We start from the raw sequence: 18,674 nt of genomic DNA on the forward strand, positions 1-18,674 counted from the left end.
AATTTCCCATTAATCGTTTATTTTGATTCTATGTTGAAATAATCATATTTTGATATATTGGGTTAGATAAACGTTATTAGAATTAATTCCACCTTTTAAGGAGGTTGGTTTTTTTTTTTTAATTGATGTTTTAATGGTTTCTAACATTGTGAAATTTTGGGTTGTACATTTTTGTTTGTCCATCACCATATATATGACTCCCTTCACCCCTTGTGCCCACCCCCCACCCCCACTGCCCCTGGTAACCACAGTCCAGTTTTCTCTGTCCATGTGTTGGTTGATATTCCACATATGAGTGAGATCATACAGTGTTTGTCTTTCTCTTTCTGGCTTATTTCACTTAACATAATACGCTCCAGGCCCATCCATGTTGTTGCAAATGGGACGATTTTGTCTTTTTTTATGGCTGAGTAGTATTCCATTGTATATATATACCACATTTTCTTAATCCAATCGTCAGTCGAGGGACACTTAGGTTGCTTCCACTTCTTGGCTATGGTGAATAATGCTGCAATGAACATAGGGGTGCATAAGCCTCTTTGGATTGTTGATTTCAGGTTCATTGGATAGATTCCCAGTAGTGGGATAGCTGGATCATAGGGCATCTCTATTTTTAATTCTTTGAGGAATCTCCATACCGTTTTCCATAGAGGCTGCACCAATTTGCATTCCCACCAGCTGTATATGAGGGTTCCTGTTTCTCCACATCCTCTCCAACATTTGTTGTTTTTTGTCTTGGTGATTATAGCCATTCTAACGGGCGTGAGGTGGTATCTTAGTGTTGTTTTGATTTGCATTCCCCAAAGCCCCAGTAGATAGTTGTACATCATAGTTGCACATCCTTCTAGTTGCTGTATGTGGGACGCGGCCTCAGCATGGCCAGAGAAACGGCGCGTCGGTGCACGCCTGGGATCCGAACCCGGGCCGCCAGCAGCAGAGCGTGCGCACTTAACCGCTAAGCCACGGAGCCAGCCCTAAGGAGGTTTTTCATTGTGGCTGCAGGAACGTTTAAAACTATGAATGTAGCTTGCATTATATTTCTGCTGGACAGTGCGGGTCTAGAAGGTGGAGTCTCCATAAGGGGAGCTTCCAGAGGCAGTCTGACAGTGTGGTGGGTAGAGGTTGGAAAGTTATTTCTTTAAAAGGACATCATAACTCAAAAAGCATAACTGTCTTGGGGACATTTAGCATAGGGATAAACAGACCCATACTTTAAAACAGCTTCTGAACGCAATATTGCATTCTAGATGATAGTTGTTGATGTTGACCAAGAAGACTGGCCAAAAAACATCAAGGTCATAACCCCTTCTGTTTGAGAATGCAGGGAGGTGTAATGTATATTACAACTTTCTAACTAGATTAACAACAAATTAAGAAAGATCAGATTTATTGTAGGTAACAGGATTTCCGAAAGTTAGCTGCCAGGTTAAGCCTCTCAAGGCTCAGGGAATTGGCTCATTTTAGAGTCTTGGACCATGAGAGCTACAAGGAGCTCCCGAGAAAATTTGCTGAGTGTAGGGCCTGGCAGAGAGCCTAGGCTAGGAAGAGGCCACAGGGCCTTGGGCTAGTCTCTTTCCTTTCTGGGCCTCAGTTTCCCCATCCATAGAGTGATGTGTAAGGGCCCAACCCAGCTTTCACACGCTCCCCTCCTGGGACTTGCACAGTCTGCTTCACGTCATCCTGTGTTTGTGTTCAGGGCTGGTTATCACTCATGGCAGTCTAGGAAAGCTGAGGATGGCGGGTAGGGTGGCTTCCTCCCTCAAAGTCCCTGTCACTGGGAAGCTTGTTAAATGGCTTCCCCAGACACCCATCACCCTGGACGGAGCCACACATCAGAGCGACACGCAGAATGGCTGTCCCAGCTTTTATGGTCCTGCGGCCAGGCTCCTCGCTGTATATTTCTATCAAGGCAGCACTGTGGAAGGGAGGTGACACCTCAGTTTAAATGCTTTATTAGCTCAGAGTGCTGCCTCAAATCCTTTTTGGAAGCAGGTTGGGTACAAAATACAAATAAATAAATAAAATTAGCCCAGAAGCAGCAGCGGGGGCCAACAGTTGGAAGGTGGTTGAGGCTTCACGATTAACTGGGGCGTCCTTTACAGAAGTCCTGCCTGTGGGCCGGGAAGGACACGTGGCCACCTGCATTGTTGTTTAGAAAATCTGTCCACCATCCACCCCATTCTCTCTCCACCTGAGGCTTCAATTCCACAGAAGAAACATTTTTTCACCCCTCCTCTGTGTTAACTGGGAGATAGAGAAAGCATGGTTCCTGCCTTCAAGGGGCTAACCAAGTTTAGAGATAAAGTAAAAAATGACCAGGACCCAGGGCAGAAAGGACAGAAATGGGCCGACGCTCAAGTTTTAGCACACGCAGCGATGGGTGCTAGCTGGGGAAATGAGTGAGGGCTTCCTGGAGAAGTCAGACCTTGACTGCAGTTAACCCTGGGATCTGAGCCTGGTTCTACAGGACCATTGACATGCTCCAACAGAGGGAGGGGTTGAACTGCAGGAACTGCCGTCCCACAAGGAGCGCCAGAGCCAGAGTGCCCTTCAGAGTAACCCCAAATTGAGGCGGGAGGCCTGGGCCTTGTGCCCCACAGGGGTCACTCACTCTGTGTAACCTTGTCTGAGGGTGGTTTCTCAGCTGAGATTCTCTGGCAGCTGGAGGGATGAAGGCGATTCTGGAGGATGCGTACAGAGGGGGAGTGGCAGCAACGGCTCTGGAGAGGCCTTTGTCCGTCCAGTTATTCGTTCATGCAACAAGCATTTATTGAGCACCTTCTGAGGGCATGACAGGCCCTCAGACACAGAGGAGACCGAGACCCGGTCCCAGTCCTCTAGGAGCTTAGTCTAGCTGGGGAGACAGGCTCAAATGCCTGCATTTCGTTCATCAAGGACAAACTTCTGTCTTCAGGCTGTGTAGAGAGCATGATGGGGGTCCAAGGCAAGGAACAGCTCTGCCCAGCAGCATCAGGGAAGACCCCCAAGGAGGGGACGTTTGCGTCAGTTTGGGCCGGTGTGCAGGCATTCGCTGGGCTGAGGGGGGGGAGGTGTGTGCCAGGCGGAAGGGACAGCACAGCCTCCAAACTGGAGCAAGACCCGGTTGTCACTGGGCTGGGCAGACAGCCCCTGGCAGGGCAGGTGACCATGCCCTCCTTCCCCTTGGCATCTCCCCAGGTGAAGCACAGAATCAACAGAGGAAGGGTCTAGGCTGAGCCAGGCCGTGGTGGAGATCAAGTGGCGGTTTCAGAAGACAGTGTCTCTGTTCATAAATTCTCTCTTTCTGGCAGCGGGTAAAGGGACAGAAAGATGGGTGATGGCCTGGCCGATGGCTTCCCAAATCCTGGGTCTCCTACAAGTGGCCTCCAAGGACAGCTCTTGACCACCCCAGGGAGGTGGGCATGGCAGGATGATTTCCCCGTTGGTAGATGGGACGATGAGGCTCAGAGTGCTAAAGGGACTTGCTCGAGGCCACGCAGCTAATAACAGCGACCTTGACCAAGTTCCATGTCTGAGTGCTCTCCCGTGTGTCTTCAATGTCTCCATGTGATGGTCCTGTTTTCCTGGGCCTCTCATCATCTTTCATATCTCTCTCTGTCCCTCCCCCCACACCTAAGTCTCCTTTCAGCTCCGTCTCCCGTACTGTCCCATCAGCTGTTTGCAGCCCCCATTCCTCTCCTTGTTGTGGAAGATCTCAGCAGAAGAGAAAAAAGTAGCCACCTCACCAGGCTGTCTCTGTTAGGCCCACAGAGCACCCCCCGGGGCTCGTGTGGGTGGCCTCGGGACCCCCTCCTCCCCGCATATCTGGGCTTTCTTCCTCACTGCTGATGGGCCTGGAGACAAAGGATCATTGATCCCCACTCCATGCCACCCCCTGGCTGGGCATGGAGAGGCTGTGCTCCCCCCATGGCCTCCCTGGGGGTTTCTCCACATCCCTAGAAGACTTGGTTCAACTGTGCCCTTCTTCCCAGAAGCCTTCCCTGATTCCCCCAGCAGGAAGTGTCACACTCTCCTCTGGGCTCCCACAGCACTTTATATGTGCTCTAATTATAAATCTTACTACCTCGTGTGGTATTTCTTTGTTTGCCCATCCCCCCTGTACCCCCACTAGGAGTTCCCAGAGGCAGGAAACCCTGTTTTGGGTCATCTCTGTATGCCCAGCACCCAGCATTCAATAAATGTTTGGTAAGTGAATGAAGGAATAAGAGGTCCCTGGCCTCAGAAGTTTTCTAGTCTAGTAGGGAAAGCCAAACAAGAATATAAATAAATACAACAAAGAAAGTAGATGAAAATGGCTTAAATTTGGAGACAAAGGGAACAGCATTCTCAGGGAAAGGAACAGCATGGATGCATTGTGTACCCAGCCTCTACATTGAGTGCTATGGAGGACACAAAACTGAATGAAACACAGGCCTTTTGGGAGAGGAGGAATCTAAGCTGGGTCTTGAGGAATGAATAGAAATGAGATTGACTTGTTCTTACATTCAGGTAGCATTTACTGATCACTAACTGTACTAGGGTTGGAGCACTGTGCCAGATAACAGAGGGGAGGCAGCCTGGCAGGAAAATCTGAACAAGTCCAGGAGTGGAGAGGGAGATGAGCAGAAGGGGGGCCAATGTGCAGAGCCTCACAGCAAGGCAGGGAAGGCCAGGCCATGAGGTAGGGTGACAGCAGTGTCTTCTGTTAACAAGCCTGTTAACCATCGAATATAGTGTAAAGGGAAAGACAGAAATCAGCCGACCCAGGACAAAATCGGGGCCCTTTCTCAAGCAGGGCGCCAAGCTAAGTTTACCCTCAGAAGCCCTTTTATTAAAATCTTGTTCAACCCAACGCAAAGCCTCGGCTTTGAGGGAAGAGCCTGAGTCTGCTCTTGTGAGGCCCACTGAAAGGAAGACCAAGATTGAAGCCAAAGCCGCGGTCACACACAGGTGGGCTTGCCCCTTCATTTCTTCCAGCTTCCCCATGTCAGACTCTGTAATGGGGAGTAGACACCCAATGGTGACCAAAACAGCTGAGGCCTCTCCCTCTTGGAGCCGAAATTCTAGGGGTGGGGAAAGAGAGAAGAGAAACACACGAACAACTGAATCATTTTAGAGAGTGACGAGGGCTGGGAAAAAAATGCATTGGGGTAACGGGGTAGAGCAGAGGTTGGCAAACTGCAGCCAAGGGCTAAAATCTGGCCCCGCTGCCTGCCTTCTTTATGGGCAGGCTAAGGATGGTTTTTGCTTTTTTCAACATTTGGGGAGGAAAAAAATCAAAAGAAGAATTTTTCTTGACAATGTGAAATGATATGAAATTCAGATGTCAGGATCCATAAGTAAGGTTTTATTGGAACAGCCACACCCACTCATTTACATATTGTCTATGGCTGCTCTCCTGCTAGGATGGGAATGTCGAGTGGTTGTGACCAAGACCTTCTGGCCTGCAAAGATGAGAATATTCACTCTCTGGCCCTTTATAGGAAATGTTGACCAACCCCAGGGAGGGAGAGTGACTGGGAAGAGCAGTGGGATGTGCTGCATTAAGGGACGGGCCGGGGAAGCAGTTCTGAGGAGATGGCAGATTACTGGAGACCTGAAGCATGAGAAATAGGCAGCCGCAAAGACGGATGGGGAGGGAACACAGACAGAGGGCAGAGCAAGTACCAAGGCCCTGAAACAAGAACAAGTTCGGTACGTGTGAGGGAAAGTAAGACCGTGTGGCCAGAGCATCGTGAAGGGGGAGAAGGATGCACACTGAGGACAGGGAGGTAGTCAGGAGCCGGATCAAGTGGGCTTGTTAGTGTCACAGGAAGCCATTCCGTAACTGCAAGACAGGAAGTGACATCATCTGATTTATGGGGTTTTATTTTAAACTTTTTAAAATAGATAAAATATGTATCTTTTGTATTTTAACTTTAAATATATGTATAAAATACACACAGAAAAATGAACAAATCCTAAGTGGATAGCTCAATGGGTGGCACAAGGTGATATACCCGTATAGGGTATGGTGGTTATAGGTGTCATACCCTGTAACCAACTCAAGAAGTGGACCCTTACCAGCTCCTTAGGTGTGCCCTCTTGTCCCCTCCCCACCCCGCACCCCCGCCCCCTCCCCAAAGGGAAGATTTCTAATGTCATAGATGAGTTATTCTTTTTAACTTTATTTGAGTGGAACTATTCGGTGTGTATTCTTTGGTGCCCAGCTTCTCTTGCTCGACGTTATAGTTGTGAGATTTATCCATGGTGTTGCTTATAATAGCAGATTGCTCATTTTCATTGCTCTATGATAATCTATTGTATGAGTACACTAAAAATTGTACATTCTAACATTAAGGGATGTTTGGGTGTTTACAGTGTGGGTAATGAAAAACTGCGCTGCTGTTAGCAGATGTCTTCTTTCTGGTTGATGTAGGACTGGGTGTGGAACTGCTGTCATGGAGTGTGTGCACGTTCAGCTCCTAGTCGAGACTGTCCATTTTCCCACACAGTGGTGTCAAGTTCCACTCCCACCAGCAGTGCACATGGGTTCCAGTGGCTCCACATCCTCACCAGTGCTCGACATTGTCGGTCATTTGAATATAGCCATTCTATGACGACGAAATGGTGTTTCATTAGCATTTTCCTGGTGACTACGGAGGTTGAGCACCCTTTCAACTGTTCGTTGACCGTTTTGGATATGCTCTCTGGCAAAATGCCTGCTCAGTTCTCCTGTCCATTTTTCTTCTGTTTGTTTGCCTTTTCTTGATTTATATTCTGGAGTTCTTTATATATCGTGGATACAAGACTTTTGTCATTAACACATGTTGCAAATGATTCTCCCACTTCTTGTCTGGTGATGGTGTTTATTGATGAATAGAAGTTGTTAAATTTAATATCTTATTTTCAATCTTTTTCTTTATAATTAGCTTTTTCTATCCTGTTTAAGAACTTTCCTGTCTATGAATGTTTCAAACAACATGATGATGTTTCCCTAAGTTGCATTCTAGTAGTTTTTTTCACTTTTACATTTATAGCTATCCTCCACTTGGAAATGATTTCTGTGTACAAGGTGAAATAGGGGCCAAGTTTTATTTTTATGTATATATTTTATATATTTTTAAAATTTATACATATTTATTTATTTAATATTTTTATTAATTTATATTATTATGTATATATGTATGTAATATATGTATATTTGATCCAGTGTCACCTATTGAAAAGACTGTAATTTTCCCTCAGCTCTTTGGTGCAAATTCTGCCATAAATCAAGGGGCCCTATATTATTATTATTTGTGTGTGTGTGTGAGGAAGACTGGCTCTGAGCTAACATCCATTGCCAATCCTCCTCTTTTTGCTGAGGAAGATTAGCCCTGAGCTAACATCTGTGCCCATCTTCCTCTACTTTATATGTGGGATGCCTGCCACAGCATGGCTTGATAAGTGGTATGTAGGTCCATGCCCGGGATCTGAACCTGTGAACCCCGGGCTGCCAAAGCAGGGTGTACGAACTTAACCACTATGCCACTGGGCTGGCAAGGGGCCCTATATTATAAATCAAGGGTCTTTTATTTTCTGGACTCTCTATGTCGTGTCCTATTTGTCCAACCTTTTACCAACACAAAACTCTGTTAGTTATTATAGCTTTATCATAAGTGTTGATATACAGCAGAGTAAGTACTCAGACTTTGTTGTTCTAAATTGTTTTGCTGTTCTTGGCCCTTTACATTTCCATATAATTTTAGAATCATCCTGTCAATTTAAAAAAATGTCCTGAGATTTCAATTGGATTGTTAATGTCTTTGTGATATTGGAGTATTTCAATCCATGAACATGGTATGTCTTTTTATTTATTTATTTGTCTTCTATAATCTCTTTTATAATATTTTGTAGTTTTCAGCATAGAGGGTCTTGTTTGTCTTTCATTAGATTTATTATGGGGTATTTAATAGTTTTTGGTGCTATTATAAATATATTTTTAGTTTAATTTTCTATTTGTTGTTGGTATATAGAAAGGCAATTGATTTTACCTCAGTTTAAATTTATTTTTAATTTACTTACAGTAAATTTTACTCTCTTTTGTGTAAAAGTCTATGAGTTTTGACAAATGCATAAAGTTGTATAACCACCACCATAGTCAGGATACAGCTGTTTCATAACCTCTCCCCCCTCAAAAAAAGAAGTTCCCTCATGCTACCCCTTTGTAGTCAGTCTTCCCTCACCCTTAATCCCTAACAACCACTGACCTGTTCTTTGCAGCTATAGTTTTGCATTTTCCAGAATGTCATATAAATGGAATTATACTGTATAAAGCCTTTTGAGTCTTATATAGCTTCTTTAACTTAGCATAATGCGTGCAAGATTCATCTATGTTGTTGTTGCATGTATCAATACTTTATTTCTTTTTATTACCGAGTAGTCTGTTTCAGGGGGCCCCAACACCACCCCACATTCAGAGATTTACTAGTACTCACGGGATTTAGCATATAGTCAGACTCACAGGTAAAATTTATTACAGTGAAATGATACATGATAAGATCAGCAAGGGACAAAGACACAGGTAGAATCTGGAGAAACCCATATACAGATTTCGTTATACTCTCTCCTTGCTGTGAGGGGAAACATCAAGCATACTCCTTTCTCTAGCACTGAAAAATGCAGTAACATATGTGCAATGTTTCTGCCCAGGGATGCTCATTAGTGACTCAGAGCCCAAGGTTTTTGTTGGGTGCTAGTTACATAGGCACTCTCTGCCTAGCAAATATCAAAATTCCAGACTGCCAGAAGGAAAGCAGTTGTTCGGCATAAATCACATTGTTTACACAAACAGTCTAGGCATAGTGTAAAATATGGTTGAAGTGCCCAATTCCCAGACACCAGCCAAGGGCCAACCTTGTAAGCAGGTTCTTCTAAAGACAGCAGCCTCAGGCTTTCTATGTTAACTCTTTTCTGCACATATTATATGGCATAGATGGGCAAAATTTTATTTATCCATTCACCCATTGAAACAGATTTAGATTGTTTTCAGTTTTTGGTGATTATGAATAAAACCGATGTAAATACTCAAGAACAGGTTTTTATGTGAGCATACGTTTTCATTTCACTTGGGTAAATACTTATGAGTTGGATTGCTGGGTCATATGTAAATATGTTTTTAACTTTATGAGAAACTAAATGAGAAACTGCCAAACTGTCTTCCCAAGTGGCTGTACTATTATACATTCTCATCAGCAATATATGAGGGTCCCACTTGCTCTGAATCTTTGTTGGTACTTGGTATTGTCAGCTTTTCTTAAATTTTAGCCATTCTAATAGATGTGTAGTGATATCTTGTTATCATTCTGATTTGCGTGTCTCTAATAACTAATGATATTGTGCATCTTTTCACAGGCTTATTTACCATTCGTATATCTTCTTTGGTGAAGTGTCTGTTCAAATCTTTTGCACATTTTAAAATTGGATTATTTGTATTATTATTGTTGTTGTGATAGTTCTTTATTATGTGTATATGTCCTTTATCAGAAATGTGACTCAGGGCCAGCCCCGTGGCTTAGTGGTTAAGTGCACACGCTCTGCTACGGGTGGCCCGGGTTCGGATCCTGGGCACGCACCGACGCACCGCTTCTCTGGCCATGCTGAGGCTGCGTCCCACATACAGCAACTAGAAGGATGTGCAACTATGACATACAACTATCTACTGGGCCTTTGGGGAAAAAAAAGGAGGAGGATTGGCAATAGATGTTAGCTCAGAGCCGGTCTTCCTCAGCAAAAAGAGGAGGATTAGCATGGATGTTAGCTCAGGGCTGATCTTCCTCACAAAAAAAAAAAAAAAAGAAATGTGACTTAAATATTTTCTCCCAGTCTGTGGCTTGGTTTTTCATTTTATCAGTATTTTTTTGCAGAGCAAAATTTATTTTGATGCAGCCCAATTTACCATTTTTTTTTCTTTTCTGGATTGTGCTTTTGGTGTCACGTCTAAAAACTTTTTGCCTAATCCAGTGGTTCTCAACAAAAGGTGATTTTGATCCCCAGCGTACATTTGGCAATGTTTAAAGACATATTTTTTAATTGTCAAGACTGGGGAGGAGGTGCTACTTCTATCTAGTGGGTAGTGGTCAGAGAGGCCATTAAACATCCTACAATGCACAAACAAACCCCTATAAGAAAGGTTTATACAATTCAAAATGTCAGTAGTGCCGGTTGAGAAACCCTGGCCCAACCCAATGTCACAAAGGTTTTCTTCTAAAAGTTTTATAGTTGTATGGTTTGCATTTAGATCTATGATCCATTTTGATTTAATTTTTGTATAAGGTACAAAGTATGGGTTGAGGTTTATTTATTTATTTTGCGTATGGATATCCAGTTGTTCCAGCAGTATTTTTTGAAATGATATCCTTTTCTCCACTAAGTTGCCTTTGCACTTTTGTAAAAAGTCAATTGGACATATATGTGTGGTTCTCTTTCTGGACTCTGTTATGTTAATATGGTGAATTATATTGATTTCAAATGTTGAACCGGCCTTGCATTCCTGGGATAAACTCCACGTGGTCATAACGTATTATTCTTTTTCTCTGTTGCTGGATTCAATTTGCTAATATTTTGTTGTTATGAAAGTTATTGGTCTGTAGTCTTCTTATAGTGTTTTTGTCTGGATCATCAGGGTAATGTTGGCCTAAAAAATCAGTTGGGAAGTATTCTCTCCTCTTCTATTTTGTGTTGAATTTGTATGAATTTTTTCCTTAAATGTGTGGTAGAATTCACCAAAGAAACCATCTTACTGGGAGTTTCCTTTGGTGGAAAGCTTTTAAAAACCGACTTAATTACTTTAATAACTATAGGGCTATTCAGGTCATTTGTTTTTCTGAGTGAATTTTGGTAGTTTGTGTCTTTAAAGGAATTGACCCATTTCATCTAAATTGAATTTATATGCATAGAATTATTTGTAGTATTACCTTATCATCTTTTTAACATCTGTAGAGTCTTTAGTGATATCCTCTATTTTATTTCTGATATTGGCAATTTGTGTCTTCTCTTTTTTATCTTGGTCAGTCTGGCTACAGTTTTATTGATCTTTCAAAGAATCAGCTTTTGATTTCATTGGGTTTTTTTCTATTGTATTTTATATTTTCAATTTGATTGATTTCTATTCTTTATTTTTACCTTCCTTCTGCTTGTTTTAGGTTTAATTTGCTCTTTTTCTAGTTTCTTAAGTTGTAAGCTTAGATTATTGGTTTGAGGCCTTATTTTCTAATACATAAGTATTTAATTCTGTAAATTTTCCTCTAAGCACTACTCTTCCTGTGTCCCACAAATTTTGATATGTTAGATTTTCATTTTTACTCAGTTTAAAATATTTTCTAATTTTCCTTGTTTAATCTTTGAACCATGGGTTATTTAGAAGTCTGATGTTTAATTTACAAATATTTGAGGATTTTCCTGATTTCTTTCTGTTATTGATTTTTAGTTTATTTCTGGTATAGTCTGAGAACATACTTTGTATGATTTCTATTCCTTTAAATTTTGTAAGGTTTGTTCTATGACACCAGAATATGGGCTACCTTGGTGAATGCTACATATACACTTGAAAAGAATGTGTATTCTATTCTTGATGGGTGGAGTCTTCAACAAATGACAATGAGGTCAAGTTGGTTGATAGTGTTGTTAAGGTCTTCTACATCCTTGTTGATTTCCTGTCTTGTTCTGTTGATTACTGGGAGTGGAGTATTGATGTCTCCAAATATGGTTGTGGATTTGCCTATTTTACCTTCAAATTCTATCTTTTTTTTTTTTTTTGATTTATACATCTGGGAGCTATGTTGTTAGGTACAGCGCATTTGGCTCTTTTTTCGTTATGTAATGTTTCTCTTGATACCTGATAATTTTTCTTGTTTTGAAGTCTACTTTGTCTAATAATAATATACTCTACTTTGTCTAATAATCATAATATACTTCAGCTTTCTTTTGATTAGTGTTTGCTTGGTATAACTTTTCCATCCTTTTACTTTTAATCTATGTCATTATATTTAAGGTGAATTTCTTATAAACAGCATATAGTTAGGTATTGTATTGTTATCCAGTCTGACACTCTGTCTTTTAATTGGTATATTTAGACCATTTACATTTAATATAATTATTGATTTGATTGGATTAAGTCTACCATTTTATTATTTTTCTGTTTGTATCCTCTGCTTTTTTGTTCCTCTCTTTCCCCTTTCCTGCCTTCTTTTTTTTTTTATAATTTTTATTTATTTATTTTTCCCCCCAAAACCCCAGTAGATAGTTGTATGTCATAGCTGCACATCCTTCCAGTTGCTGTATATGGGACGCAGCCCCAGCATGGCCAGAGAAGTGGTGCGTCGGTGTGCGCCCGGGATCTGAACCCCGGGCCGCCAGCAGCGGAGCACACGCACTTAACTGCTAAGCCACGGGGCCGGCCCCACCTTCTTTTGGATTGTTTGAATTTTTTTTAGTATTCCATTTTAACTTATCTATTGGCTTTTTGGCTATATCTCCGTGTTTTTCTTTTAGTGTTTGCCTTAGGATTTACACTATACATCCCTTACCTCAAACAGTCTATTTAGGTTTAATATTTACCATCTCAAGGGAAATGTAGAAATCTTACAACTATGTATGTCTTTCTATTCTCCCCTCCCCTTTATATTATAGTTTGTCATATGTATTACATCTACATATATTGAAACCCCTCAACAATGTTATAATATTTGCTTCCAACAGTCATACATATTTTTTTCCCCCAAAGCCCCAGTAGATAGTTGTATGTCATAGCTGAACATCCTTCTAGTTGCTGTATGTGGGACGCGGCCTCAGCATGGCTGGACAAGCGGTGCATCAGTGCGCACCCGGGATCCGAACCCAGGCCGCCAGCAGCGGAGTGCGCACACTTAACCGCTAAACCACAGGGCCGGCCCAACAGTCATACATATTTTAAAGAACTTAAGAAAAAGTATATAGTCTTATATTTACTCAGTTACTTAGCATTTCTGTTGTCCTTTAATTCCTGAAGTTCTGTATTTTCCTCTGGGATCATTCCTCTTTGGCCTGAGGAATTTCTTTTAGTGCAGATCTGCTGGTGATAAATTCTCTTTGTTTTCCTTAAACTGAAGATGTCCTTATTTTGCCTTAATTCCTGGAGGATATTTTGGCTGGATATAGAATTCTGGTTTGACAGACTTTTTTCTTCTTTCAGTGCCTTAAAGACACTGTTCCCCTGTCTCATGACCTCCATGGTTTCTGATGATAAATCCCATCATTTGAATCATTGTTTTTCTATATATGTGGTGTCAGTTTTTTTCTGGCCCCTTTCAAGATTTTTTCTTTATCTTTGGATTCTAGCAGCTTAACTTTGGTGTATCTGGATGTGCTTTTATTTTATTTTATCCTATCGAGTTTGTGAGCCTCTTGGATTTGTAAATTCATGTATTTCACCAATATTTGGGAAGTTTTCAGTCAGTATTTCTTCAAAATAAAAATTTTTTTGCACGAACCTCTTTCCCTTCTACTTCACGGACTCCAGTAGCGTGAGTGTTTTTATATTGTCTCAACAGTTCACTGAGGCTCTGTTCATTCTTTGAAATCTGTTTTCTCTCTCTTCTTCAGATTGGATAAATACTATTGCTCCATCTTTGAGTTTGCTGACTCTTTCCTGAGTCTTCTCCATTCCCATTGGATGGGCTCATCCATGGAGCCCATCCAATGAATTTTTGTATTTCAGATATTGATATCAGTTCTAAAACTTCCATTTGATTCTTTTTTACATTTTACATAGAAGAGAGGTTCTATCTTTCCATTCATTTCATGGAGGATAGTTGTAACAGCTACCTTGAAGTCTTTAACAATTCCAACGTCTGGGCCATTTCAGGATTGGCATCTGTCTTTTGTCTTTGATAGATTATCCTGGTTAGGGTATGTCAAGCAATTTTGCTTTGCATCCTGAACATTTTGTATATTATGTTGTCAGACTCTAGATTGTTTTAAAATCCTCTGGAAAATGTTTATTTTGTTTGTTTTGGCAAGCAATCAACCTTGTTAGGTTCAGACTGCAAGTTCTGTCTTGCTTTCTGGGTGTAGAGTTCCAATATCTGTTCAATTTTCAAAGTCTTTACAATGCTGTTTAGGTCTGGCCCTTACATGCATACTCAGGGGTTACTCTTGAACTAGGGTAGTAGTTTAAATGGTAGTTAAGTTCTTAAAGCTTTTGCTGTGCTTTTCTGGGAATGTTCTATGTATGCACAACTTGGGTGTGAGCCCAGAACTTATGTCAGTTCAGACATGGAAATAGGGGATCCCTTTCTCCTGCCCTCTCCTCTGCAGGATTTCCCCATGCTCTCCAGCTCCCAGGAGCCTCACTTTCGGATGTTCTGAGTAAAAATCCAGCAATTACTCAGAGTTGTAGCTATTAGAACTCTCACATAGTTCTTTATAACTGGGCCTTTCCTTTGGGTGAAATGTCAAGAGAAGAAAGATTTTTAAAATATTAGGGCCTCCACCCACACTCTGCACACGAGGGGCCCCTTTTCCTGGTTCCTCTATCCAGAAGGACAAATTTTCCCTCAGAGTCTTTAGATGCCCTTGCCATTGCTGCTACTGTCACAGCAGTGCAATTGTGTTGTTGGAACTGGCCTTGTGGCAGAGCCAGGGGAGATAAAAAGAGGGAATAAAGAGAGAATTCTCTCCCCACTCACAGGATCACAGGGACCTCTTTTCCTAGTCCCTTGGCTAGAAAGGTCTTTCCTTGGAGTTTTTATTAACCACATCCACTGTCCAGTTCTCCAGATTCAGTTCACCCTCAAGTCCAAGCTGGGATATATAAGAAGAAAAAAAAAGGTAAGACCGGGAGACTCCTTACTACCATACTGATCTTCCCTCAAGGTTTTGACTTCTTGCTTCCTCCCCCCACAATCCACCAGCTATTGTTTACCTTTCAAAGTCATCAAGTAGTTTAAAAAATATTCTGTCCAGAGTTTTTAGTTGTAATCAGTGGGAGAGATAAACTGTAGTGTGCTTACTCCATCTTGGTCAAAACTGGAAGCCACAATTGAATTCTACATATTGACTTTTTACCCAATGATCTTGCTCAATTCATTTATTAATAGTTTTTCAGTAGATTATTTGAATTTCCTACATACACAGACTTGTTCTCTGCAAGATTAATTTCTTCTCTTCCAAATATTATACCTTTTTATTTCTTTTCTTGCCTAACTGCACTGGTTAGATCCTCCAAGGCAATGTTCAATAGAAGTGGTAATAATAGGCATTCTTGCCTCATTCTCATCTTAGAGGAAAAATTTTTAGTATTTTTCCCATTATGCTGTAGGTGTTTTATAGAGACCCTTTATTAGATTAAAGAAGTATCCTTTTAGTCCTAGTTTGCTGAGAGTTTCTATCATAAACAGATATGAAATTTTATCAAATACCTTTTCTGCATCTATTGAGATGATGATTTTTTTTTACTTTATTCTATTATTGTGGTGAATTTTATTGATTGGATTTCAAATGGCCAACCAATCTTATATTCCCAACATAAATCTAACTTGGTTTTAATATATTCCCTTTTTATATATTGTTTGATTTGGTTTGCTAATATTTTATCTAGGAGTTTGGTACTTGTGTGTATGAAAGAGACAGGCCAGTAATTTTTCCTTTTTTGTCATAAGGAAAGACTGGTAAGGCTGGCCTCTTAAAACAATCTGGGAAGTATTTTTTATTTTTCTGTTATGTGCTAGTGTTTGTGTACACGTAGGTTATTTCTTCCTTAAATATTTGGTGGAGTTTACCAGTGAAGCCATCTGCCCTGGAATTTTCTTTCAGTGGAAGTTTTAATTAAAACTTGTATTTTTAATACATAGAGGACTATTCAGATTTGCTATTTCTTTTTCTGTCTGTTTTGGTAAGTTGGATTTTTCTAGGAATTTACCCATTTCATCTAAATATTTAAATATATTGAAATAAAGTTTTTCAAAATGTCCTCTTGTGATATTTTAAATGACTGTAGAATGTATAGTGATATCTGCTTTTACATTAACTAATATTTATTTGTGCCTTCTATCTTTTTTCTCTATGCTTCCATTTTAGGATCATTTTTCTTCTGCCTGAAGAACTGCCTTTAGAATTCCTTTAGTATGTCTGCTGGCGCTTCCCCTCCACCCCCCTTAATGTTTCTTTATTTCACTTTCATTTTTGAGTGATCTTGTCTATGATGGGCAATTATTCTTTTTCAGCACTTTAAAGGTGTCTTTCTGCTGTTTTCTGGCTTCTGTCATTTTTATTTTGAAGTCAGCTCTCAGTCTTATTGTTGCTCCTCTGAAGGTAAAGTGTCTTTTTTCGCTGGCTTTTTTTTCTCTCCACCTTTAGTTAGTGGCCCTTCTTTAGTTCGCAGCTTTTCTGTGATGTCCCTAGATGTGATTCTCATTGTATTTATCCTGTTTGTAGCACTTCTTGATCTATGGCCTTCCTTGATTTTGGAAAATTCTCAGCCGTTATTTCATTAGATATTCACTCTCTCCTTCTCTCCCTCTCTGCCTTCCTCCTTTCTGCCTCTTCCTCTTCCTTTCCTGCTCCTCTCTGTCTGAGACTCCACGTATATCCAAGTTACACCTTTTCACTGAGTTCCATGCATCTTTTTTTTCTCTATTCTATATTTTCCATCCTTTTCTTTCCTTTGTACTTCAATCTAGGTATTTTCTACTGACCTGTCTTCCAATTTACTAATGCTCTTAAACTGTGTCTAATCTGCTTTAACTATGTCTGCTAATCTAAAACTTCATCTTGTCTCCTATTTTCTTGTACATATTAATCATGGCTACTTTAACATCTGTGTCAGATATCTCCACTATCTGTATCCCGGTGGATTTGCTTCTCATGGTTTTCAGTCAATTCTTGACTTGTTGTATACCTGACATTTTTTGTACGCCAGACATTGTGTATGAAAAAATGTAGAGATAATTTGAGGCTCTGGAGGATGTCATGCTCCTTCAGAGAGGATTTAACTTTGCTTTCATCTGTCAACTTGGCTAGGGCCAGATCACCCTCATCTAGATAGGGATTGAAGCTGTGTTTCGATCTTTGTGAGGGCTTGTCTATTTCTGTTTTACCTTTACTCTTCAGGTATAGCCTTCAGGTCCTCAACCAAAAGCCAGGATCGTTTATCAGGGCCATCTTCTTTGGTGGGCCCTGAACTCCCATTTTTCCCCCTGCAATGCATGAACATGTCAGGAGCTCTGCTCAGCTTCTCAGACTGTCATCCCCAGGTTTCACTTTCCAAGTCGATATTTGCCTTCAGGGGTAAAGCTGTCCTAAAGGTCACACTCATCTTTCTTGGTTTCTCTCTTCTTCCAGATCCTGATCCCAGAAATTCTCACTGACTTGTGAAATCTCTTAAGGCATTTTAACAGATTTTTGAAATATATGCTGTTGAACTTTTCTCATTTTTTTCAGGAGAGTTGGTCTAAAACACCCAGTCAGCCACTGTTGGAAGTGGAACATCTCTGATTGCTCTGTGGGAAAATGATTTTAGGGTGGAAAGAGTGGAATCAAAGTAGTTAGGAGACTATTTTAGTAATCCAGGTGACACTGATGATGTGCTGTCAAGGACAATAGCAGGGCAAAGGAGAAACTTAGACATAATTGTAATCCATTTTGGAAGTAGAGCTAACAAAACTGATAGATGTGGAGTAAGGAAATAAGAAGTATCACCGATGACTTTTAGGTTTTGGGTTTAAATAACTGAATGATGATGGTGTCATTAACTTGGATAGAAAAGAGTGAGGGAAAAGTAGGTTTATGAGGGGTTAGAATACATGTGCAAATTACAAATATACTCACTTCAGTATGCATTTGCCCCTGTGTGAACAGGGATCCTGGCCCAGATGGAGAGAACTCAGGAGTCATTCAGAGCCATTGTTAGGAATTCATAGGGCTGTTCAATGGGCCTCTGCATCCTTTTCTCCTTGATCCTAAAGCTCAGACTCCTCATGTCATAGAGGAGGTTATAGGAATTGACTAAGTTCACACGGCTCTGTAGGAGAAGTCTTTCTGGTCTAAGTAACTCAAACTCTTGAAACCTCAGTTTCCTCGTTTGCACAAACGTATCTGTAAATAAATTTCTAAAGATGACATTGTTAGGCCAAGTGTCACATGCCTTTGTAATTTTAAGAGATAGTGCCAATTTAATATCTGTAAAGATTATACCAATATACATTCTCATCAGTAGCATATATTCCCTTAGTATAGTCTTAATTTGTATTTATTTTATTATATGTGAAGTTGAGCGTCTTATAATATCTCTTTCAATTTTTTTATTGTGGTAAAATATGCACATAACATAAAATTTACCATCCTAACCATTTTTAACTGTAAAGTTTAGAGGTATTAAATACATACATAATGTTATGCAGCCATCACCACCATCCATCTCCACAACTTTTCATCTTGTAAAACTGAAACTCTGTACTCATTAAACAATAATTTTCTATTCCCCTTTTGCCCCAGCCCCTGTCAACTACCATTCTACTTTCTGTCTCTATGCTTTTGACTAGTCTATGTATCTCATATAAGTGGAATCATACAGTAGTTACCTTTTTGTGACTGACTTATTTCACTTATCATAATGTTCTCAAGGTTCATCCATGTTGTAGCATATTGCAGAAATTCTTTTCTTTTAAAGTCATACGTATATACCACATTTTGCTTAT

General features: G+C 40.6%; 1 protein-coding gene across 1 annotated transcript in view; it reads left to right on the forward strand.

Moving 5' to 3' along the window:
- Positions 1–18,674, forward strand: part of FAM194C (family with sequence similarity 149 member C) — a 78,527-nt gene that overhangs the window by 47,010 nt on the left and 12,843 nt on the right. Inside the window, 2 exon segments of the mRNA XM_087431556.1 lie at positions 3,189–3,293; positions 4,665–4,929. Of these exon segments, the coding sequence (XP_087287682.1) occupies positions 3,189–3,293; positions 4,665–4,929 (370 nt within the window).

Source organism: Ceratotherium simum, chromosome 5, assembly GCF_057802395.1.
Source record: "Ceratotherium simum simum isolate JZ-2026a chromosome 5, ASM5780239v1, whole genome shotgun sequence".
Taxonomy (NCBI): Eukaryota; Metazoa; Chordata; class Mammalia; order Perissodactyla; family Rhinocerotidae; genus Ceratotherium; species Ceratotherium simum.